Below are 23,450 nucleotides of genomic sequence, written 5' to 3'. Positions count from 1 at the left end.
AACCTCCTTTCAGGTTGCTGTAGAGAGCCATAAGGTTTCCCCCAAGCCTCCTCTTCTCCAGGCTAAACAATCCCAGTTTCCTCATAAGACCTGTGATGGCCCCTAACCCAACCCAAAGGACATTAGCTCATGCTTAGCTCTGAGAAGCACATCATCCTACACTTTTGTTCCACTGAAAAAAGAACTTTCTTGTTCCACAGAAAAAAGAATTTTGTTATGGCATCTTTTTGTGGCGAGTGTGATTGGGGGACACATCGGTGTTGACCAAAGTCCTTCCTTTGGAGCAACATTCCTCACTGCTTCCATTATGCTCACAGAGCAACTCTAAATCCAACCAGCCTCATGAACCAAATGTAAGGGATACCTTAAGATGAAATTGAAAGCTTGGGAAAATTCTGACAAGACTCAGGAAAAGCTTAAAAGTGGAAATAGTGGAGGGCTACAGGAAATCCCAACAATACCAGAGATTACAGCCCAGGCTGCTAGTGCCTCTCCTGGTGTTGCTTCAGCCCACAGGAAGCTGATGGGTGATACAAGCCAAATGTTCCCCGATATGGGAGAGCGAGGATTGAGACTCAAGTATTCAGCATCTCTGTTAGGGGGCTGTTATGGGAAACAGTAACAATAATCTGAGTTGGCTGAGATGAGGCAACGCCAGGATGTCAAGCGCTCCAGTGTTAAAATTGTGCTTTTTTCCTTTTAAGAGAGTCTATCAAGTGACTTAAAATAAGTTGTCTTTAGAAAAGGAATACCATCTAGTGGCCCAAGAAGGCAATAAGGAGATGCAATGGCAATTAGAGAAGCAGATGAGCTCAGAAAAAGAGAGAGAAACTGCAAAAGATAAGGTTTAATGTATATAGTGCAGTGAACCTCTCTGGAGCAAGGGAGGGCGCAAAAGGGACCTGATCATAGTGAATGTGAAGCTAAAATTAGACGCTTGCAAAAGCAGATTGGGATGTAAAGATTTAAAATAACTGTTGAATCTGCAGGAAGTGATGGAGAGAACTGGATTGGGAACCATCTGAGGAAGATGATTTCAGGGATGATGCAAACAAATGGGAAAAGAAAGAAGTTAAGAATAGCAGCATACTCCACAACAAAAAATGACTGCCATCCTGGGACGGGCAGGTACAAACTGCCACAGCAGATAGGGAAGAAAAGGATGTGTCAACATTCATCATTATGCTAGAGAAAATGGGGGTTTTTAAAGAACTGACAAAAAGTTGCTCATATATCAGCAGGACCATGTGTTCACAACCCAATCTCAGCAGAGCACTTGTGGCTCCACTCCCTGGCAGCCACAGTGCAGTCAGGCTCCTTGGACGGGGGATAAATTAGGAGAACTAGTGGCACAAATGCACTTCATGATTCACATGTGGCAAAATGAAAGAGAAGGACCGATGTATAGAGCTGCTTTCACATTAAGAGACAAACAATATTTACTTGCATCCCACAGGGCCAAGCACCTGTCTTGCTGCACACGCTTTTGTTCAGAAAGTGTTTGAACAACGGTCTCTGGAGGACACAGAAAAGATATTGTGTAAATGATATTCTGGGGATCACAGAAGAAGAGGTACAAGAAAGAGGTATCTGAGTTTTAAAATTAATAGATCAAGAGGGATTTAAAGTCAATTTGAATACAGCACATTTAATGCAATCCCACGTTAACTGCTGGGGAATTGGAACTGGCAAAACAAGATAGATGTGAGGAAGTTTAAACTTTCTGTGAAATAAAGACTCCCATTGCTCAGACTGAGCTCTGGAGACTGCTGGGAGTATTGGATCTCTTGTGGCACCATATCTGTAACTTCACTAGTACTATCAAAGCATTATGACAATTACAGAAGAAACAGGAATGGAGGCAAAGTAAATGACAATTTACCTATAGCAAAAGAAGCTGCTGCTTGAAAAGCTCCTACAACAGAACATATCTTTGAAGGAAAGCCATTGATAGTCAGAATTTCAGCGTGAGATCATTCTGTGGGATCAGTACTGTTACAGAAAAATAGTGAAGAAAATTGGATACCAATAGAGTATGTGTTCTCCCTTCTCCAGGGGCCAGACCAAAATTTCCCTGACCATGAGCAAGCCAGGTCTGGTCTGTGATGGTCCTTCCGGCTTTCATCGTTGATACTTTGGTTGCACCCTGATCTATTCACACTCTACTCTTAAGCACAAAGAGAAGAAATTGGTTAAAATGTGGATGTTCTTTGAAAGGAAACCAGCAATAAGCCAAAAGTATTGTGTGCCCATAGGAGTGCTGAGCTTGTACAGAGAGGAAAAATTATTGAGGATGGTGTTGTTAGTGGAATGAGGGAACTATGGAAAGGATGTTGGCAAGGAGCAAAAGCGCAGGCCGTCATAGACAGCCGTAAAAGACATAAATCCAGTATCTCTTTACAAATGGCTACCTGGTTGATACTAGAGTAAAATACTGGTTGTCTTATAGTGAGAAGGGTGATGGTAAGCAGATAACGGAAAGAAAGAAAACTGGATGTTTATTTTACATGCCTAGAGGGAAAGTGGGAATAAAATATATGTGAAGGAAGCTAAAGCACGTAAGAAGGCTGAACACAATGCTTAGAAACAATTTAATGAGCAAGTATATAAATTGACTCTGAGTTTATTTACAGCAGCCCCAGCCAGAAATCCACTAGAAGAAAAGAAGGGATGGATACTGTGCCTGGCTGAATGAGACCAAATCATCTCAGACTGTCACAACATTACCAAAAAGAAAAAAAGAAAAAAAAAAAAGAGAGAGAACAAGGTACTATAAAAAGAGTGCAAGGAATTTATATTTGGCCCCAAATGAAGCCAATAAAAATGTCATGAGGTGTGCAGTTTACTCAAAGGACAGTGAGGCACTGGCACAGCTGCCCAGAGAGGCTGTGGATGCCCCATCCTTGAAGGGGCTCAAAGCTGGCTGGGGCTGGATGGGCCCTGAGCAGCCTGATCTAGTATTTGGCAACCATGCCCATGGCACAGGATTGGAACTGGGTGGGCTTTAAGGTCCCTTCCAACCTAAGCCATTCTGTGATAACATGATGCAGAAGTGAAGTGGGGGGCCAAATAATATATCTGAAATTGGATAGAAAGGAACAAGCATCCGGCGCCCAGCCTGCTCAGTGAGCCTGTCCCACTTCAGGAGTAAGGGACTGCCACTCACTCATGCTGGCGTGAGCGGCTGCAGCAGATCTGTTTATGTGCTTGCATACAAGCAGTGCTTATTTTCTATTTTTGTAGGGCAACAGATTTTACTACAGCCCCACGAGCAAGCAGCAGCTGAGAGAGTCATGGTGCAGCCATGCAAACTCCGAGGCAAAGCGGAGGAGTTGAGGTCTCCGGCAGTTTGCAAGAATTTTTAACTTGGCTCCTCACTCCATATTAACAGCTTTGTTCTTTTTATAAGTTGCATTAATTATAGACATTTAACAAGGCAGAAAATGACTGTGAAGTGCCTTGGAGAATCCAAGGCAACCTTTATGGGCTTTGAGGCCAAACCAGTGTTTTCATAGTGATAGAGCTAACCTGTGACCTAGCTTGCTTTAGCCTCGATTACCTTGCTGCAGCTGCTTAATGCGGTAGTAATAACTTAAGATCCCAAATAAAAAATTGTTACAGCTCTTAAGGGAACCTTGAGACTTGTAGCTCAAAGATCTGGATCCACCCAGATTGGGAAATCATAGCTGAAGCTTTGGAAAAATGTTCTAAAATTACTACAGCTGAATGAAGTAGGTAGTTTTGTTCATTTACAGAACAATTCTCCAAGGAGGACCAACTGGAGGAGAAGCAGCCAGACCTAGTGCTGAACTGCTGAGTTCTGCAATGCTCTTTTGAGCTAATGCCTCAGTGAGGAGGAATTTAGGAGGGGGTCAAATAAGAGAAGAAGCAGAAAGGATTCTTGAAGTGAATGGGAGACTGTGTACTGTCAACAGCTAGCCATTTACAATTTGAGACAATTGAGGGTTAAATATACCTAAGCAGAGATCTGAAATGGGAAATATGTATGGAATTCTAAGCTGTTATGACTGAGCGACAGTAGAGGTAACGCTGAAGGGTGATGGCATTTGTAAGTATTGGAGGATAGCTGCTCAATAGCAGAAATTAACTGCTAGGCCATACATTTCTTTCAAGAATAAATAATAAAAATCCATATGCAGAGAATAAGGATGGTAGAAGTCTATACAGAAACATTACTATTGATGATGCAAGCAACTACTCATACTTCCCCAACCTGCTGTCCCCCTAACTGTTGTGCTGCCTCTGTGCATCCCAAGCCCAGCTCTGATACTGCCCAGCTGCATAACCTTGGGCCACACTTCTAAGCAAACTGCTCAGTTGTGAGACAGCTGGCAAGAAGATAAGAAGGGCAGAAACAGGGGGAGGAAAACTAAGAGCTTTGAGCCAGAGCAAGTGATTTGTATCAACAGCGAAAGCTAGATGAAACTGGACTTGAACATCTTAATTGTAGGCTACTTTCCTCAGAAGTGAACAGCAATAGCATTAGTCATGCATCTGAGCTACATCAGGTGACAGTGGTATTAGGCTATGTAAAAACAAGGTGATGCTGTATTTGTGCAGTGCTGGAGGACTGAAAGCGTGTGAAATTCTGCCATGGGATTTGAGTGCCAGAATCGATAAACTCAAGCACCAAGGCTGCCCAAGGCCACCAGCACACATGAGCATCAACAGCTGTGGCTGCTATCTGCTGTGAGCAGCAGTAGCTGAGTTACTGAGCATCAACAGCACAGCTGGTTGTGATCTGTGTCCCTCCCTTGATAAACTCCCATCAGGGAAACTGCAACACAGGTGGGACTAGGAAGATGAGAAATGGGAGACATTAGGAGTCAGTGGAAGCTGCAGATGACAAAAGGGGCTGCCAAAGTTTCAGGTGTGGGAGCTTTTAAAAGAGGGTTTGGAGGCTCTGCTTCTGGGTTCGGGATTGTTTTGTGGTGCTTGAGATGAGGAGGGTACAGGTAGGTTGGAGCTCCTCTCTGCTAGGCAGATACTTCTGGCTTATGTCAGTATAGAGCTTCAAGGATGCCCTAATGCTACTTTCGTCCTGGTGGGGCTGTGAGCACAGGGGCTTGTCAGCAAGAAGCTGAGGGGAGGCTGGGAGCTGAGACCTTAGATGTTATGATCTTCAAGCAGAAGTACTCCTAATCAGCTTTGAATTTCCTAAGTGCAAGGGGCTGTAACAGGCTTGAGGTGGTGGAGACTGGTGTCCTCTGTGGAATTGTAGTAGGGACTTGTTTTGGAGTTAAAAAGGCAGACTAACTTATTCTCTCAAACTGAGAAAGAAAAAAAAAAAAAAAAACCTTTTTACTTCTTTCTTGTTCTTTTCCTTTTAATGAAACTGGCTTTTGGTAAAGCAGCTTCTCTCCCTTCCTTGCATCCAGGGACCTAGTACACAACTCTTAACTTCAACTTTTTAGCCTGACCCATGTCTTTGGACAGTGTTAAATCTCTCCCAGCAGACAACGGCAAAGTCACCCAAGATGCCAGCAGGCCTTGGGTTTGTCCCTCTGCCTTCCTCTGAGCTGGCCCTACATTCCAATGTGGCAAACTGTTGGGGTAGCATGAGGATGGGCAGCAGTGCAAATGTTTGGAGACAACAGTTAAAAGTTATGGGCTAGGAACAGGGGAGGGTAGAGAGGAATGGAAGAGCCCAGTTCTCTTATTAACTGATTACATTGAGCGCGTTAATCAGCGAATGAAGCTCGTCCCTTACACTCTCCAGGGAATGGCAGATGGTCTGGGGGCTGTCCAGGAGCTCGATGCTGTGGGTGTAGGGCTCGTATTTCACTGAGAAGGGCCGCTTGATATGTGCTGCATAGTTCCTGTAAGGGAAGGGTACAAGGTCTTGGTACAAGAAACAGATCCTGAGCCCAGCTCCTGCCCTCCCCATCGCTGTTCACTCAGATCACAACAGGCAAATGCCTCTCTTAGAACATCCAACTTAGTACAGAACATTTGGTTTCTCATCTTCCCATCTTTACAGGGGTGTAGAGGTGACTGAGATCACTCCATTCAGCCAGGAGGACACTGAGTTTGACACCGAGTTTCTTGGGGCTGAAAACATGGGCTTGCACCAAACTGGAGAGTACACTGAACTTGTCACCCTATGGCTATCTCCAAGCACTTTCTACTTAAATTCTTTTTCTTTCAAAAATACCAAGGAGATTTAGACACTAATTGCAGGGAAAACCCCTGGCATGGTAGTATTACATTCCTAAATCCTTTCTGTCATTCACTTGTTTTCTAATCTCTTCTTAGGGAGGAGCTGACTAGCTGCAGGCCATGTTAGGATAGAACTGAGAGGCAGCAGGTCAGACCTGTGCGCAGGGATGGGAATAGCATCACCAGGGTGAGCTGAGCAATGCTGCACCAATTCACACCCAGAGCCAACTGAAGCCTGAACCTGAGTGACAACCCTGACTTCTCCTGGCACATCTCAAGAGCAAGACTTTGTCACCAGGATTACGTGGCCAACTGTTCAAGGAGGTCATGGTGAACACAGCAAGAGGAAGGCTTCTCATATTCAGCTCCAAGGCACTTGACAAGGTAGGTTTGTGGGTTTTTCCTTTTTGATTCTTAATACTGAGGTGGGAATCTACGTTTGTGTACTTATGGCTAAAATCTCAGACTGAAAAGACCTGTGATGATGAAAGGAGAAACAAGCACTGGGGCAGGCATGCTCATTGCGAAGGCTTCAACCTTCCGCTCCCGAATTGCTTAGCTTAGGGTACCCTCTTGTGGCTATCGTAGGTCTGCACGGAATGGGAAGTGCATGGCTTCCTCTAATGCGCCCTGGGCTGATTCTGTGTGCCGTAGGAAGTCTGATTACCAGGATTTGGGAGAAAAACATCACTGGCTACAGAGAAGACCAGGGATCACATAGCCAAAGCTGCAAGCTGGTTGAGGATTTTTTTAAGTGCCTGCCACTGTCAACATTTTCTAGCTTAAGTTTGAATAAGTAGTGTATTTTCCCCCTTTTAAATGCAAGGAAATGACCCATGAGCCAACAGCTGGGTGCTTTTTTTTTTTTTTAAAGCAGACTGCGTGTGAGAGGAAGGGTTTCCTAGGTGCTTGCTTTTGAGCATCTGGACCCTGGGTTATATGAGTGGTGCAAGTGAGTGCCGTAAAAGCAGAAGTTGAAATATGTCAAAACTTGCCATGTTACTTGTGTGAAATATCTCATTTGTGGGATCTGCAAAGTCATGCATGCTGTGTGATGCTTTGTCTCAACATACACCCTCTCTATGCCAAGACAAAACGATATACGCAAAAGTTTCTTCTTGCAACTAAATGTGACAGGACTGAGTTTTCCTCCTGTAAATCACTCTGACTATGGCCAGGATGTTATTCTGAACTGATGTCTGTGCACAGAGCTACCCCTGCAGTCTCAACATGTTTGCAGTTCCACATGATGTGGAAACCAAGCTTATACTAGTGAGATAATGCATGGGATCTGTCAACCACGCTACAGGAAGAAAAACTCCCTTTTTCCAATGAATCTATGTCATGCAATTGTTTTTCCTTGTGTCCAAGGTACAAAGAATGGCTGAGATTTTTGCTAGTTGAAAGATAGATGTGTAAGTTGCCCAGCTTTTACTCTGAAAGACAAACACCTTTTCTGCCTCTTAAATTCAGAGATCAGAAACATTTTGAGCAGCTCTTTGCGTGTCTCCTAAATCTCTTATATGATACAACTGATGTGTTCCAGAGGGACATGTGCTGGTGGGAGACTGCTGTGTTGGTTGGCTGGTGCCTGACCTGGCTTTTCTTTGGCAAGGAAGCAGAGGAAGTTGTGATGAGTTCTCTGAGCCTCTGTCTTCTGGACTTCCCACCAGCTCTCTACTATATTGCCCAACCTCTCCTGGGAGCTGGAGGTGATCTTTATCTCCTTTTGAGAATTAGGGAGCTGTGCTAGATTTGTCTGTTCTTTAACTCTCTCAGCCTTGCCTCAATGAGTACTTCTCTCTCTGTTCCAAACTCTTCAGCCTACCTTTTGCTGGATAGTTGGTGTCCCAATCAGGGAGAAGCTGGGACCTGTAGGAACTGATAAATTACTCCATTTAAAAGCTGGGTGAATGTTTATTTAGGCCTGAATTTTTGAAAGACTAACTGAACTCTTTCCAGATCTCTTCTGAGATTATATACTGGAAGCAGCTATGGTGCCAAGCCTTGTTTTGAAATAATCTAGCTTTGTGTTCCTTTGTTTGGTTCTCCCTCAGTGCCCAGTCCTACCTCAGCTTGTTTTTGGCATCACTGAAGCTCTCAGACACAAAATACACAGGCTGGTAGTTCTGGTCCTGGTAGGGCTGAACGGCAGCAGCATCAGGATCAAAGTCTCGTACCTCTGGTTCATCTGACAAGGAGTGCTATGGACACAGTGGGAAAAGTTTCAGTGTGAAATCAAAGAACCCAGAGAAAGCATGCTAGAAATGGAGAATAGATCAGCAAAAGACATTACAGCTGCTCAGAGGAAGAAGGGTTTTGGAGTGTGGTGTAGAGTAGTAGTTTGTGCTGGGACTTACTATGAGCTCCCCATAGGAAGACAGGAGCCCTGCCCCATAGGCTTTGACTATCCCATTCTGTCTGCAGAGTCCAAACTCCACTGTAAACCAGTAAAGCTGTAAAAAGAAAAGAAAAACAAATGGTGGGCAAAATTCCTCTTCATTTCCTTGTCTGTGCACTGTGGTAAGGGTTTGGAGATGTTTGAATGAATGTGTGCCTGGCGTGGCCACCAAATTGCATGAAGGATAATCCTCTGCCTCCTTACCCTGCAGCCAGCGCTGCCAGAGCAGAGTGTTAAACTAAACTTCTGCCATGCCAGGACAAACTGTGCCCCTGGCCACTGCATTTGGTGCCATTGTTGGGTGCCCTTGGAGCAGGCCAGTCACCTTGCTGAGGTAGAGCCAGAGGAAGTGAATGTAATTTAATCCTGTACCAAAGAATCCCAGCAATGCTGTTAGAAATATGATGCTCGTTGATACTCTGGTGCCTCTGAAAATTGGGTTAATGTGCAAGTGAGCTCTGCTGTTCATCTGATCTCTGTTCTGCATGATCATCTGGGGGCAGCTTGTTTGGGGTCATCAAACCTGCGAATGCAGGGGTACCAGGCTGCACCTCTAGCATCACAACCATTCTAGTGGAGGAACTGGGGTTCCTCTGGGGCTGACAGAAAAACTTACTGTAGCCAGTTTCTCAATTTCTTCATCAGTTGCTCCCAGAGATGCGAGCCCAATGTCCTGGGAATATAAGAGTGATGTCAGGATAGATTTGCAGCAAGATCCATTTAAGCATGTAGGAGCTTGGTCAGTTATTCAGTTCTCAGTTAGTATTTCTGAATTAGTATTTCTGAGTTAGTATTTCTTCAGTTAGTATTTATGAAAACTCATAGTGCATCTTTCTTGTGGATAGTGAGAGTAAAGGAAATATCAAGATGTTGCTTTGGGAATTTCTGTCTATCTCATAACCTGCTCTGTAGCTGGTGTCAGGGAATTCACATTAGCCAGTGTTTCTATTGGAACAACTTGTTTGAAATATTTATTTTGCACATCCTTTTTTGATCTCTTCCTCCCCTTCCCCTGCTGCCCATGTCCCCTACCTGGTGGCTCCTGCTGTGGTCATTCTCCAGCTGTCCCAGCACCTTCAGGCTGGTACTCCCTTGTTCTCCCCATTCTTGGGGGTCTCCCTTCCTTCATCACCACCAAACTATTCATGATCACCTTTTCCTTAAACCCACCTCTTTCTTGATGACTACTGAAAGACCATTAGCAAGGCCCTTACACACAGATTTCTCTGTTGTTATTGCCTGGAAAAAACAGATATGGTCTACCTGAGCTACCAAACCTTTTTTGTTGCTTAGTTGCAGTCAGATTAAAAGGCTGATAAGTATTCTTCAGTTTATAGCCTAGAAGAAGGGTGTAAGGTTGGTAAGAAAAGTCAATGCCAAAAGCAAATAGGCATCAGCCAAAGTTGGAACTGAGGCAGTCATGTCACACGTTGAAGGAACAAGTACCAAACCCAGATGTGCATAAATATTGCAAAATCTGTCCCGAGCAGACATCTTCACTACAAATAAGTGCTGGATGTGCTATTGCTATAGCATTTGATTTGGAGTATGTTGTTGTGTCCTGTAGAAACCCCTTTCAGCAAACCAGTGCTCAGCTGCTGGTGTGGTGTAATGAAAACCCAAGAGAAGGGTGGAGAGGAGAAAATCTCCTCCAGGCAACATCCTTGCCAGAAGTGTGACCATCAGGCCTGTTTGGGTTCTCTCCTACTCCCTTACACTCTTGAGGAGAAGCAGCAGAAAACTACCTTACCTGCGAGAACTGGGCAAACGTCTTGTCAGCCAGCATTGGGACGTGCCCCAGTAGCTCATGACAGCAGTCCCTGCCATTGCCCAGGGGAAGGAGGAAAATGCAGTCAGCAGCAGATAGCTTGCCCATTAGGGAAAAAGCCAAACGTTCCTTGCTGGCTGCCAGGGCCAGCAGTACTCACGGCTCAGGGGAGTGCATGGGTGAAGACGCGTGGCGGATATACTGTGTGCACTGGAACACACGGAAGGCCAGGCTGGCAAGGAAGTCACGTGCAGACAACAGGCCGGCCACAGGCCGGAGCTGAAAGCCAGTCCTCTCTGAAACAGAGCACAAGGCTTTGTGTGAGGGGGCAGATCGCAGGCTGTGCTGTCTTATGATTCCAGCATCTAAAGAAAAATATTCAGTGCTGGAAGATAAACAGCTCCTTCACTGCCAAAACCAATGTTCCTGCTTCTACTAGGGAGTTCATAGTTGTTCAGTGGGGTTGATGACGGTCTTGACTTTCAGTTGAACTAACCCTGTTTAGTTGTGTGTTCAACCACCTTTCCTCCTCCATATTTAGATTTTCCCATTGCAGCTGCCACTGCTGTGCTGGAGCCCTGGCAGCCCCAGATCCAGGTCCCCTGGGCTTTTCTGTGCTCCATCAGGAACTTGTACTCACCTTTCAGGAAGCGGGAGACCTCCTCCAGCTGGGGGATGTTGTTCTCATTGTAGCCACAGAATTTCTCCAGTAGATTAAAAGCTTCTAGGTACTCCTTGCAGGCATGGGTTGGATACAGGCTCTTCAGAGTGCTGTATACCTCCTTCCTTCAGGGCAAGAAATGACACAGTCAATGACTTGGCTACTTGTTCCTCTGGACACATGCTACCAGGTTCTCATGCTTCTAGATTTCTTGTTCTGTGCTTTCTGCAGGACTAAGTCTGCCTCTTTGCATGTTTATAGGGGTACACAAATGTACATATTTGGAGGAGCATGAAGCATCAGTCGTATCTACACTGACCTTCAAGATCAGAAGATGGTATTAAAGTCATTACCTGGAATTAAAATATTTCCTGTATGTCATTCCTGGAGCTGTACTATACAGATAGTCAATATAAACAAAATGTGACCTTGTTTAAGAGTCAGAGTTCTCAGTGGTAGCCCCTGACTGATGTAACTTCCTCTCTGGGGAAGCTCTCTTTGATGAAGCTCTTAGGGGTCTTTTTGCAAATCACTACAACAATCCAGGTTTTGATTCCTAGTTTCTAGTGCTGAAGCCATGAGTTATGGATTATATCAGCACTCACCAGGTAGCAGTCTCTTCTGCTGTGTACTCCACATGAGGGATTGGGTCTCCACTGCAAGGCAAATGCACTGTTACTGACAGTAGAAGAACACAAGCCAAGCTCCTTTCCCTGTTGAGAAGGAAGCCCTTTGGGGGAAGTTCTGTATGATGGTGATCAAACTTCTTTAAAATAAACAAGGTGTCAGGAAAGACAAACTTTTGATGCTAGGTCATTTGCACAGGTGCAGTAATGGGCAGAAAAACATTAATCTCACTGGAAGTTATAAATAAGCAAAGGATGAGCAGAAGCTTAGCAGACTCAGTATTTCCAGTCAATATGGTTTTCACTGAAAAAATGGGAAGCCTTTTGTGAGAATAAATTAATTTCATGTGCCTAAGCTGCAGGGAGCTGATGATTATTAGAATGAATCAGTGGCTGGTAAATGAAAGTAGATAATAAGGACAACTAAACACATTTGAACTGCAGGGGGGGGGGGAAAAAGTATTGTCCATGAGACTAAGGGCAGCAGGAAAATACATTCTTTATTATAAGTGGGGATTGAAGAAGACTGGTGCTCTTGCCTTTTCTGCATCATAATTATATTCCCTATATCTTTGTTCTGTATTTTTGAATGAATGTGATATTCATATATTACAGTGATAGAGCATAGTTCCTGTTCCATTAAGAGCCTGAAGGGATGTTACACTGCAGCCTATGAATGCTAACTAATGCTAATGAGAGGCAAGAAAAGGCATCCTAAATGGGTGCATCATCTTAATAGAGTATTTATACTCAATCCCTTGGGACTCTCTTGCTAGTGCAGTTATTTCCTATGTATTTAATATCAGTACAAGACAAAAAACTATTGTATATATTCCAAGCTTTGAATGTGCATCAAACATGTGATTTAACAGAGCAGTCAGTAAGCCATGGCTGGATCACATCAAGTGTGCAGATAGCTCAAGAAGGTGATCCAGATAATATCCATAGCTTGCTTTCAGCATGGCTCACTAAAGGAATCTACATTTAAGTGCTGCTAAAAGAGGCACTGTGGTGAAAGACAGTGTTACTGAATAGGATCTAGGGAGTGTTTTACTAACCCAGCTGAACACTGGAGCTCTGATTGATGTTGTGAAGAGATTTAGTGCTATCACTACTTACATCAGAATGAGAGTATTAAGTAGCAGTACGAGAGATAGTCTTAATTCTATATAGGACAATTATGAGACCATTACTGGAATCTATTTAATTTATCAGAAAGAGTTAGGAGTCTATAAATATCATAATGGGGTGGAAAAAGTGATAGAACTCTATGAAAGATGTGTATGATCCACTGGGCAAAAGCTAAATCTATTGATGTTCCATTTTGAAATTAAACATTCTTTTCAGTCAGTATAATGACACACTGGAATAAGTTTTCCAGACATATGATAACTTTTTTCGGTTTATGAAACTTTGAAGTTGAGACTAGATGTCATTCTAAAAGAGTCTGCAACAGTTCATAGTTAAGTTGGGGATCTGGTGGAATTATACGCATCTTTTGTTATGCAGCGAGTTTGTTCTGACTGTATCAATATATGAATAAATGACTACAGACATTTTTAAATTAGGAAGGAACTGGAATGCATGGAGAGAAGAAGCATACAGAAGAAGGTGGAAAGGCTAAATGGGAGAAAACACAAAAGAGGTGTCATGCATGTAGCATTAATTACTTCTCAATAGGTTGTTTTGACATGGTATTATTCCTGCACGATTGTGAGGGATGATACTTACTGCTTATAGTGAAAAGCAATTTCTGCTATTGATTTCCTCCTCTGGCGGTATACCTGGTCAGAGTAGCCCTAGGATGAAAAATAGGAACATAAACACAGTGCTTTTAATCAGTTACTAAATTTCTAACCTGATAAAGTTTGTTGCTGTCTGGAGCAACTGGTGGTTCTGGTACAATTCCCTGACCAGCTGCATGAGTAGCTGTTCTCTAGCTCCTTATTTCTGAGAGCTGGCTCAGGACTCAAACACAGATATGTACCTATACACTCACCGGGTGATCCAAGTCCAAGTCAGGGTCAAACTTGGTGACCAAATGGTGGCACTTGTCCAATTCACATATTTTTCTGGGAAACCAGTGAACTGTGGGGAGAGAGAAGAAGAGAAGCTGTCTGTGGAAGCAAAGGATGAATGTGAGACTTTGTGGAGAAATGTGTAAGGAGGTGATCCTGAGGCAGTCTTCTCTCGGTCACACTCAGCATTCAGTCTCACTTCGGCATTCAGTATCGCTTCTTTTCTGAGAATATTGAAATCTTTACCCCGTTTCTGTCTCAACCATACAACCCCCCAAAAAAGGAAAAAAAATATATACATAGAATAATTTATATTTTTCTTACATTTGTCTTCCTTAGTGGTCCTCACATCTTCTGCTACCCTCTTGATGGAGCTAATGAAAGTATTGAGGTCAGAGCTGTGCACCTCACAGCGCACAAAATATTCCAGTTCAGCAGTCCCTTCACGGGGCTTTCGGCTGAGTCTTGTCTCCAAGTGGTGGATTTTAGCTTCAAATGTCTTGTAGAACAGGGGGAAGAAGAACAAAAGCATTAAACAAGTCTGTAACACTTGAAAAAACTACTGATGCTTTCCAAAGATATCCATACGTGTATGTTTGTGGGGAGGTCCCTGTTGCTTTGTTAAAAATTATTTTGACTGAGGTAAACTTGCTTATCCGTTATCCAGGTTTTGCTTCTGAGAGGGGAAGTCGCTAGGGTGGAAAGCAACTTCCTATGGTCCCCTTTTTCCTTTAATGAGTGGATTTTTGGTGGTAATGTAGGGGGGCGAGGAGCAGCCCGAGAGCCGGTGTGTGGTGCTGGCCGTGGTGCTGAACGCGCGGGACTGCCGTCGCCGGGTGCGTAGGTTCCCCTTGCCTGCCATCACAAGTGTTTGATATCCATAGAAAAACAGAGGTTTAACTCACCCACTACACGCCCAATCGCAGATGAATACACACACACTTGAGCGTAAAATCTGAAGTGATCGTTCAGTTGCTGATTTACAGCTGAAGGAAATCTATAGACGTTTTAATTTGTTTTTAAGCCAGTCATTGAAAAAATGTGAATAGCTAGGTTGTCTAGTTTTTTGTCTGAGAAACAGGATCTCACCCCCATTTCATACGTTTGGTAGACCTCCTGAGGGACTCGTGACATTGATTTAACAGCCACCTTATTGCTACTTAACGTCATTTGAAGAGTCTAGCCTCATTCTTGTCAACAGTGACTGACATAAATACTCCTATAAGACTTGCACCCCATCATTTTCCTCAGTTTTATTTTGCTGTTGTTTTGCTTGTTTTGTGAGGGTTCTTGAGGAGGAGAGGAAGAAGTTTAAGAGGAACGTTTGTTCTGTCTACATCCAGCAGGTTGCTAAATTCTGCTCAGACTCTAGTAGTTACTTTGGAGCTCATCATTAGAACTCATTTTTTTGTGTGAATTCAGAAGGGGACAGAACAGAATCTACAGTCTTCCAAAAGGTCTTGGTAGAATTTTGGATGCTTTCTTCATCTCTGTGAAAATCTGGAGTACAAGCACGAGTCCATGGACAATGACACAATCTTTTCAATGTCTCTGAGATATCTTTGGTAGAAGAAAGAGTATTATTTCTTTTGTTAATCAGAGGCAGATGAGAAGGAACAGATGCGATGCCACAGGTAAATTAAATTTAGGACTGTGTTTTTGAATGTACCTACCAACTTCAATATTACATTGTCCCCTCAACAATCAATACCTTTGCATTAATCTGACAGCTGTGATTGCATTACCTATGCTTTGACTGCATGTAACACATACAGCAGAGTGAAACCAGTTTCCCTGCAGCCTGGTTTATGATGAGGCAAATGTCATTATGCCCGTCTGCTTTCATATCTTGTACCTGCATTGCCAGAGGGATCTGGGAAATGAATCTTTCTCTGTTGTGGCTTGACATGTTTGTCTTTTTATTATCTCTAAAGCTCTCTCTGTGACAAGATCGAAGAGCTTTTTTTTTTTTCCCTTTTTTTTTTTCTTCCAAAGCAGATCTTGATGCTGCAAGTAATTTTCTCCAGAAAGAAACAAACAATATTTGGATGTAAGCTGCCCCTGTCTCTTCCTTGATGTTTAAAAGCTATTTAAATTATAGACCTAAAATGCGCTGTAACATGCAGTCTGCAAAGTACAAGAGCCTACACCTCCATGCTTCATACCTGCTAAGCAGTGTGTTGCATTTGAAATGTTACACTGATGGGTTTTTATTTATTTATTTATTTTACTTTCCTGGCAGCATTGTGCTTCTCTTAGGAAGGAGACACAATCATGGTGACATGAAATGTACTGGTAGAAAAGTATTACACTTCTGCTTGACACGTGTGTTTGAGGGATTCTTTTGAAATAAGAACAGAATGTTGCCCAGAAACAGTTTTTTCTTACAACCATCCTCTTAGAGAAAATGTGAGATGTTTTTTAAGTGTTAAAAGTCTAAAACGCTTTTCAGAAGATTATCAGACATGGTGCTGCATGGGCTGTAGCTATAATGTCTTCTAATTTCAGGAAAATATTCATCCCCACAGAAATAGTTTTTTTTGTTTGTTTGTTTGTTTTGTTTTGTTTTAATGTTTATGGCTGTTAGGTAGCCGTTTTGTGATGTAGTGTTGCTGATAATCTGGTTTACCCCACAAGGAGTCTAATTTTGTAGGGAAGAGAGTTTTGTGTAGTAATAGAGAATACTAATATATGAGCAACCTTTATGCTCTTGTGACAGTGAAGTCACATACTAACTAGTAGTTACAAGCCTGTAGACAACAGGTCAAGGGAAGTGATTCCTCCTCTGTATCTGTGATGAAGAAGACCATATGTGGTATGCTGTGTCCCATAGAAGAAATATATTGATATACAGTAGTAGGTATAGTGGATGGCTAGCAAGGTGAACAGGTGGCTGGAGCATGTTATATGAGCAAAGAAGGAGGGAATTGGATTTGCTCAGCCTTAAGAGGTGAAGGTGCAGGGGAAATCAGATTGCTTTAACCTGGTACCTGGTGAGAGGGTGTAAAGACAGAGCCAAGCTCATCTTAAAAGTGCATAGCAGTAGGATAAGAGGCAATGGACACAAACTGGAAGCAAGGATATTAAAAAAAAAAACAAAACAAAAACCCACAACTTTTTTCTTTACCATGAAGGCGGTAAAACACTACACAAATAGTCAAGAAGACTCTAGAATCTCTACTTTACAAACATGGCCATGAGTAACACACTGCAACTAGACCAGCTATGTGCAGAAGGTTGAACTAGAAACCTCTGTAGGTCCCTTATGATCCATGTGACTGATGAATGGGAACAAATTGTCCTCTCACTGCTGAAGTTTAATGAGATTAAACTACTATAGATAAAACATAGCACAGATCCCCAGTTTGCAAAACACTTTTGAATCCTTCTGGATGAGAATGAACTATATAAATGCAAGTTGTCATGTTTTGATAACTGTTTAAATAGCCAATACTTATCTCAATCTTTCCATTCATGGTACAGAGATCCTAGATAATAGAAGATTATATTGCTGGCTAGAGGACAAAAGTGCAATCAGATATGAGTTTTCATCAGTTTTAAAGCTATTTATAGGATGCACCTCTGTGGAGGAACCAACACAACCTTTAACACTCAATTCTTAGATTATCAAAGCCTTGACCCAGCAGCTGATCAGTATTGCGGAAAGGGAATTTGTTCTGTAGCCATGTAGGGCACATGGTGTGTTTTGAATGTTTGATCAGAGCTCAGTGCACATAGTGCTGAGCAGTAGAGGGTGCTGTCAGAGTATGCTACAAATAATATGGGTGTGTATTGTGGGTGTGAAATTGTGTGGCTGACTTCAGTAATTAAGCAAAGTCGAGCCCCAATGTTATAAAAGCACATTCCTAGTGTGGGCATGTTAGGGCATGAGCAAAGCATGACTGTGGGGAGATCATGCAGACAGTTAACTCTTAACTTGCAGTAGTCAGAACTAGTTTGAATCTTCCTTGGTAGATTCAAGGGATATTTCTCTTCAAACCACCATGAGAAGCATAGTGTTCCTTGAGTCCAATGAAGCAGGTTAGAGACTCACCTCAAACACCTTAAGTGCTCGTGAGAGTGGAGAGGTCTTGGCACCCTTGAGCATGAAGAACAGGTTCAGCATGGCTCTCCCATCCTTCTCCTCAAAAACAATTGTCTCTGTCGACTCTGCAGCATCAGTGGCTGCAGCTGCAGCCTCTCGTTCCTTCCTGGCATCTTCAATGAGGCTTTGGCGTCTACCAATGAACCGCGGAGACTGAATGCAGAATAGAAATAAGTAACAATTCTTAGGGAGCTGTAGAGGGGATCAGAAGCAACTCTGGTAGCTGCGTGAGATGTGACTGGAGTGCCTCATCAGAGGAAGATTGGAAAGGCTGGGCTGACTTGCTTAGCTTTGCAAAGGAAGATCCAGTGTTGAGAACTAAGGCTTTAGAACTGAACTTTCAGAACTGTGACCTTTTGGGAAAAAGCTAATTATGGTTACAGGATGGCTGAAGTGGGCTTTTCTCCCACACCTTCTCCAGCAATATATGTATGTATATATTCTTCAAAAACTGAAAATCAGAAACAATCTTGTATCGTTTTAAGGAGTCTCGTAAAATCTCGTAAACTGAAGGGAAGAGGTGCTACATAAACACAAAATCATTTAAGAAAAAGACATGCTATGAGGTGCAACTGAAGCCTGCAGCTGTGCCCTGGCCAGGAAATATGAACTGTTTATAGGTGTATTAGTACAGTAGCCAATCTGCTCCCAGGGCCCAGTGCAGCCACCAGCCTAAGCACACCACATGCACTCATGTTCTCTTCACAGCCCTGTGCCTGTATGTCCTCAGTTGCTCTGAAAGAGTAAAAAAAATATCCCACAGGCATTTTCTTCTGATTTAAGTGGATGCTTGCCCACTGACTTACAATTGGAGCCGCATCCATGCATACCTGAAAAGTCCTCCCACTTCTCTGGTGGTTTGTTTTGTCCTAGCTAAGCCCTACAGTTACTTGGAATTACAGCTAACCTGCTGCACCTCTGTGCCTGGAGCCATGTTAAGTGGCTCTTTTATATTTACAGTGAGCTATGAACTGTTTCCTTCACTGCTGCTGCTTTTGTTATACTAATAGCTCATATGCCAACTTATTTGTTTCCGGTCTTTCTGCAGTAAGCCTTCCATTTTGAGGCAGTTCAGTTGGTTCCAATTTTCTGTGTTAGGCTCTCAAAGCAGAGGACGGAGCCTTAGAACTTGCTAAAAGAAACCAGAGGCAGGGGATAGCTTATAAGGCCGTTCAGCATCCACTCACAGAGATGGACTGGCTGTATTTTTTTATCCTCTAATTCTAATGAAGGCATTTGGTAGATAGATGCCTAACAAACAATGCCTTCCCTCCCCTTTGAAACTTTGGAGAATATTTCCCTTCAGAAAACAGCCTGCTCAACTACTAAGCCTATTTTCTCTATTATTTTTGAAGTCCCCTGTGATGTTTCCTCTGAGAACCCTCTTGGATGCTTTAGCAGTGCACAGCTTCATGGTTTCCCTCTGACATTTGAAATGCAGCCTGAAAAACACCATATCTCTAGATATCAGCCCACGCGCTTCTTCCTTGTCCTCTTTTTTAATAAAGAAACCCCTCTGAAGTGATATTTGCTGATCCTCAGCTACTTTATTCCTAGAGGCACCAAAAAAATATCACCTAACAAATAAGTGCGCATTGTCTGATTTGGTGGTATTTGCACCTAAAGAGAAAAGACCTCTAGTAAATACCCTGGTCTTAACTTCTAAGAACTTGTAAGCACATGCTTGGCTTTAAGCGCGTATTTTATATTGCTACTGTGTTTAAAGCTAAGCTAGTGTTTGCTTTCAGGTGCCTGCAATAAGCAGGGCAAACAGGGTCTGTGCTTTTCAGCAGTGCGAAGCGTTTCAGCTAAAGAAGTTTTATGGCATTATGCCCAGAGGTGCAAAAGCGCAATAGGGATTTTCTTCTGGAATGGAGAGGATGGAAGGAGAGGAAGCCAGACTGCTATAAATCAAGTTAAATTTCCGCTAGGAGGAGTTATGATGGTAGAACTATGCTGCCAACAGGCAGAAGCAGGGGGTTTGGTCCATGTCTAGGGGCTTAGATCCACACTTGGAGTGGGGAAGTTCATAAAAAAAAAAAAGGGCAAAGCAGTTTTTTGTTTAGGAGAACATCAGGAGGGGTCTGCCTGCTTGATGCGTGGATGCTTTTCCTCTCAGCATCATCTCTCCCGTTTCTCACCATTTATGCTCTCCAGGATGTTGCCTCCTTTTTCTGGAAATTAGGCACTATTTTTAATATAAACTAGCCAAAATGATCTCTTGTGATAAATGACTTCTATTCTTTGGAAGATGCTCTTACACGGGATTTCTGACTTTCCCTGTGGACTAACTCCCTCAGTGCCTTTCCAGCTAAAGTGAGAAATTTAATTTTGCAGAACACTTCTTTACCTCTCTGGGATCTGAGTCTGACTTGGTCATTCACCTTGTACAAAGGGTTAGTTTTTCTTTCTTTGAAATTGCTGTAGTTCTGTGTGCCTAGCTGTTAAAAACGTGATGCTTTGAATTAAAGCATTTAGGCTCGTTATTTGTAACAATCCCAGGCAATCCTTTCTGCTATTATGCTTCCACTGCCATCTCCTGATTAAACGCTCTGTAACCAAATCCCTGTTACAGATGCAAGATATCTTGCAAAGAAAAACTATGAGCAGAAAATCTAAATATACAACCTGAAGGATTTTCCACGGGGTTTATCTCTGGCTGTCACAGCTGGTGTGTGAAACACCTTCTGGTGTGGGTGAGTCTTGAGATTGCAAAGCTCAGAGGGGCCACCTCTGACCTGCTGGTGTGGTGGTGGTAGGGACTGGGTGGCCAATGGCCTTAGAACAACGTGAGGGCTGGGGTTGAGTGCTGCCACACACAAATGCAGAGTCATGCCTCTCGCTTAGTGCAAGCCAGCAAAATAAGCCAACGGATTGCGGAGATCTCCCACATGAGGTAGGAGAGCTATTTTTTATTTATTTTTTTGCTTTTCTATTCCAAGAAGGGATGCAGAGGTGGTCTGAAGTTTTATATCTGCTCTTCCAGGCTGCCACGCTCCTGCCAACATGTCCAAAGGACTCAGATTCCTGCCCTTGCACCCAAGGCCACATTTTCCATCAAACACAGCACAGCATCCCCGCCTGTCCGATCACCAAACTCTCACCCCTTTGCCAGACAAGCCAGAATCTCAAGTACTGATCTGACAAAGCAGTCTGGAAAATCCCTGTTTTTGAAGAGTTACTTAAGTGTTCATTATTTTGCCAGGGTGGAAATGCCTGTGCAGAAGGAAAGCCTTCCCTGACTTTTGTTTACTACTGAAAGTGAGCTTACCTCTTTGTTTGTTAATTGTTTCTCTTGCTTTCTGGCATGCTGAATGCTCCTTTTGTGCCTCTACCACGTTTCCTTCTGCTAAGTATCCCAAGAGTGTCCCTTCCCCATGCCATCAGGGGTCATCCTGAGCCTGGCCACCTCCCCGACCCGCAGAGCTGTCTCATGCCCGTTGTCTCTAGTCTTTTCTTGGCTCCCTTGCCATTTGGGTTAGTGCTCCATCCCTACAGCCTACCGAAAGGATTTACTAGAATTTGCTTTCTAAATGCACTTGACAGCCCAGCGGGAAGTTTTCTCCTTTCCCTTATATCTGCAGCTTTAGTGTGTGCAGAAGTATTCCTCAAAGTAAAAACAAGGCCCCTAAATAATTATGAAGGAGTGGGAGTAGAAATGTGGGAAGGATGTACTGGGAGAGCAACAGCAAACTGAGTGAATTGCCTGCACCTTGCATGTGGTCTGAAATGAAATTCATACTTTTCCATTATGCTATAACAGATGAAATCTCTGCAGCTTAATGTCTAGCAGTGAAATATAGTATTAAGTTTTTCAAATTGTATTAGATGCTGGTGATGCCTTGTTACTCCTGCCCTAGCTCTATGGGTTATTTTAGTTGCTTTTGGCTGCAGGGGGGTGAGGATGCATTTGTTTTAGCTTTTGTCCCCCTAGTTCTTTGCATTTCACACATCAGTGTGTACAGATGAGTGTGGGGGTCATTTACTTCTGGTCTAGAAAAGTGGCTGGGGAACACCCCCTAGGGATAGTGTTGACCCCTCTATGCCTGTCTGCCACTGCCTACCGCTAGAGGAGAGGCTGCATTTTTTAGGGGAGAGGGAAGAAGTGCAGTAGAGTTGTCTTACCATGATGGCCTCGGCTTGCTTGGAGTCCAGCTCCGACACCGCCCTGCGGAAGCCTTTGGCTGCAGAGGTGGAGATGTTGGGGGTTGGCATCGTCACTCTTCCACGAGCTCTGCTCTCCGCTTTTCAGCTCCTTGCCAGCTTTTTATAGGGTGAGGCTGACGTCAAAGATTCTTTCAAAGCTTCTCCCCTCCTGCCGCAACCCCCCCCATCACCACCTCCCTCCTTTCCCCCCTCAGGCTGGGAGGAGGAGGGGACGTGAAGGAGAGAAGCGTTTCTGTCCCATTAAATCTAATCGCCACAAAGATTGCAGACACCCTGCCTTCGCAGACCTGCTGCTCCCCCCACTTGTTTGCCTGTGCCCAAAAGATTTCTTCCCTGTTTTTCATCCCTCTCTTTTTTTCTTGTTATAATTCTCTCACTCTTTTTCAATCTAGTAGATTCACTTTCCCGGCTTTGGCGTTGCGTGAAAGGATTTCGATCTGTTAAAGGACAAAATAAACAGGAAAGATTCAGCCTTTTATTTTCCCCTTGTTTGCTATGTCACTGAGACAGTAAAGGAGGAGGAAAGTAGCACCAGCTCCCCCAGCTCAGCTACAGGACTGGTTGCTGTTCTTGTGCATGCACCTCCAGAGTTGGGTTGGCCATGGCATGCTGACAGCAGGTGAGCAGGATTAGGCCCCTTACATCCTTAGAGGAGAAAAAGGCTGTGGAGAAAACAACATGGGGGAGAACCCACATCTGCATCCTGCTATCCAAGGGCTCGGCTATTCTTGCTGCAGTGCCTCAGAGGCCAAATGCCCAAGGAAATTTGGTCTGTGGCAGCACGTGGCACAGCAGGACCCAACCCAGAAATGTCCTGCTGCATTCAGGATTGGCCTTCTCCTCCTGTGGGATTCAAGAGGTGATGGCCTCAAGTTGCACTGGGGGGAAGGGGAGGGGGTCAGGTTGGATATTAGGAAAAATCTCCTCTCAGAAGGAGTAGTGATGCACTGGCAAGGCTGCCCAGAGTGGTGGTGGAGTCACCATCCCTGAAGGTGTTCAAAACCATGGAGTGGTGGCACTGAGGGGCATGGTTTAAAGTGATTACAGACATGAGCTGATGATTGGACTCAATGACCTTAGCGATCTTTTTCAACCATATTGATTCTTTGATTCTTTGACTGGCAGCAACTCTCCAGCACCAAGCTAATGCTTTCCAAGACTGGGAGAACTTCCCAGGATTTTGAATAGGAAAGAAAGGCAGGCTTGGGAAGGAGGAGAGTTATGACAATCATATTTGAATATCAAATAAAATCTTCATTCTGAATGTACTCTTCTGAATTATGCTACCCTTTAAAGCAGCAAGTAGAATACCGGACTTCAGCACTTTTGGTCTGAGGTTTTCAATTCAATCTCAGGACGAGGAAAAGTTTTCTTCATTCTCTTTTCTTAAAATCAAAAAGCACAACAATTGTGATAGATCTTTTATTTGTGGTGACTAGTTTAGTCTTTTTAGAACACCATTTGCCAGGGATGATGAACCTAAAATCAGCCATCAAAGCAAATTCCACTTATTCAAATTTGTAA

The 23,450-nt window shown here is 43.5% G+C and overlaps 1 protein-coding gene and 1 long non-coding RNA gene across 2 annotated transcripts; one reads left to right on the top strand and one right to left on the bottom strand.

Moving 5' to 3' along the window:
- Positions 1–4,895: 4,895 nt before the first annotated feature.
- LOC109367676 lies at positions 4,896–11,609 on the top strand. Its single transcript, XR_002114978.1, has 3 exons — positions 4,896–4,976; positions 6,277–6,564; positions 11,272–11,609. It is a non-coding gene; the product is annotated as an uncharacterized LOC109367676 (long non-coding RNA).
- Positions 4,975–22,045, bottom strand: TH (tyrosine hydroxylase). Its single transcript, XM_003206277.3, has 13 exons — positions 21,885–22,045; positions 17,709–17,912; positions 13,979–14,153; positions 13,636–13,724; positions 13,368–13,435; positions 11,616–11,666; positions 10,990–11,135; positions 10,510–10,645; positions 10,332–10,401; positions 9,198–9,254; positions 8,541–8,636; positions 8,251–8,384; positions 4,975–5,840 (listed from the first exon to the last, which is right to left on the bottom strand). Exons 1-13 carry the CDS (start codon positions 21,972–21,974, stop codon positions 5,681–5,683), a joined length of 1,476 nt encoding a protein of 491 aa, XP_003206325.1. The 5' UTR covers positions 21,975–22,045; the 3' UTR covers positions 4,975–5,680.
- Between the last annotated feature and the right edge of the window lie 1,405 nt (positions 22,046–23,450).

Source organism: Meleagris gallopavo, chromosome 5, assembly GCF_000146605.3.
Source record: "Meleagris gallopavo isolate NT-WF06-2002-E0010 breed Aviagen turkey brand Nicholas breeding stock chromosome 5, Turkey_5.1, whole genome shotgun sequence".
In the NCBI taxonomy this organism is placed as follows: domain Eukaryota; kingdom Metazoa; phylum Chordata; class Aves; order Galliformes; family Phasianidae; genus Meleagris; species Meleagris gallopavo.
The sequence above is the reverse complement of the archived record's forward strand: the minus strand, read 5'-3'. Positions and strand labels throughout refer to the sequence as shown.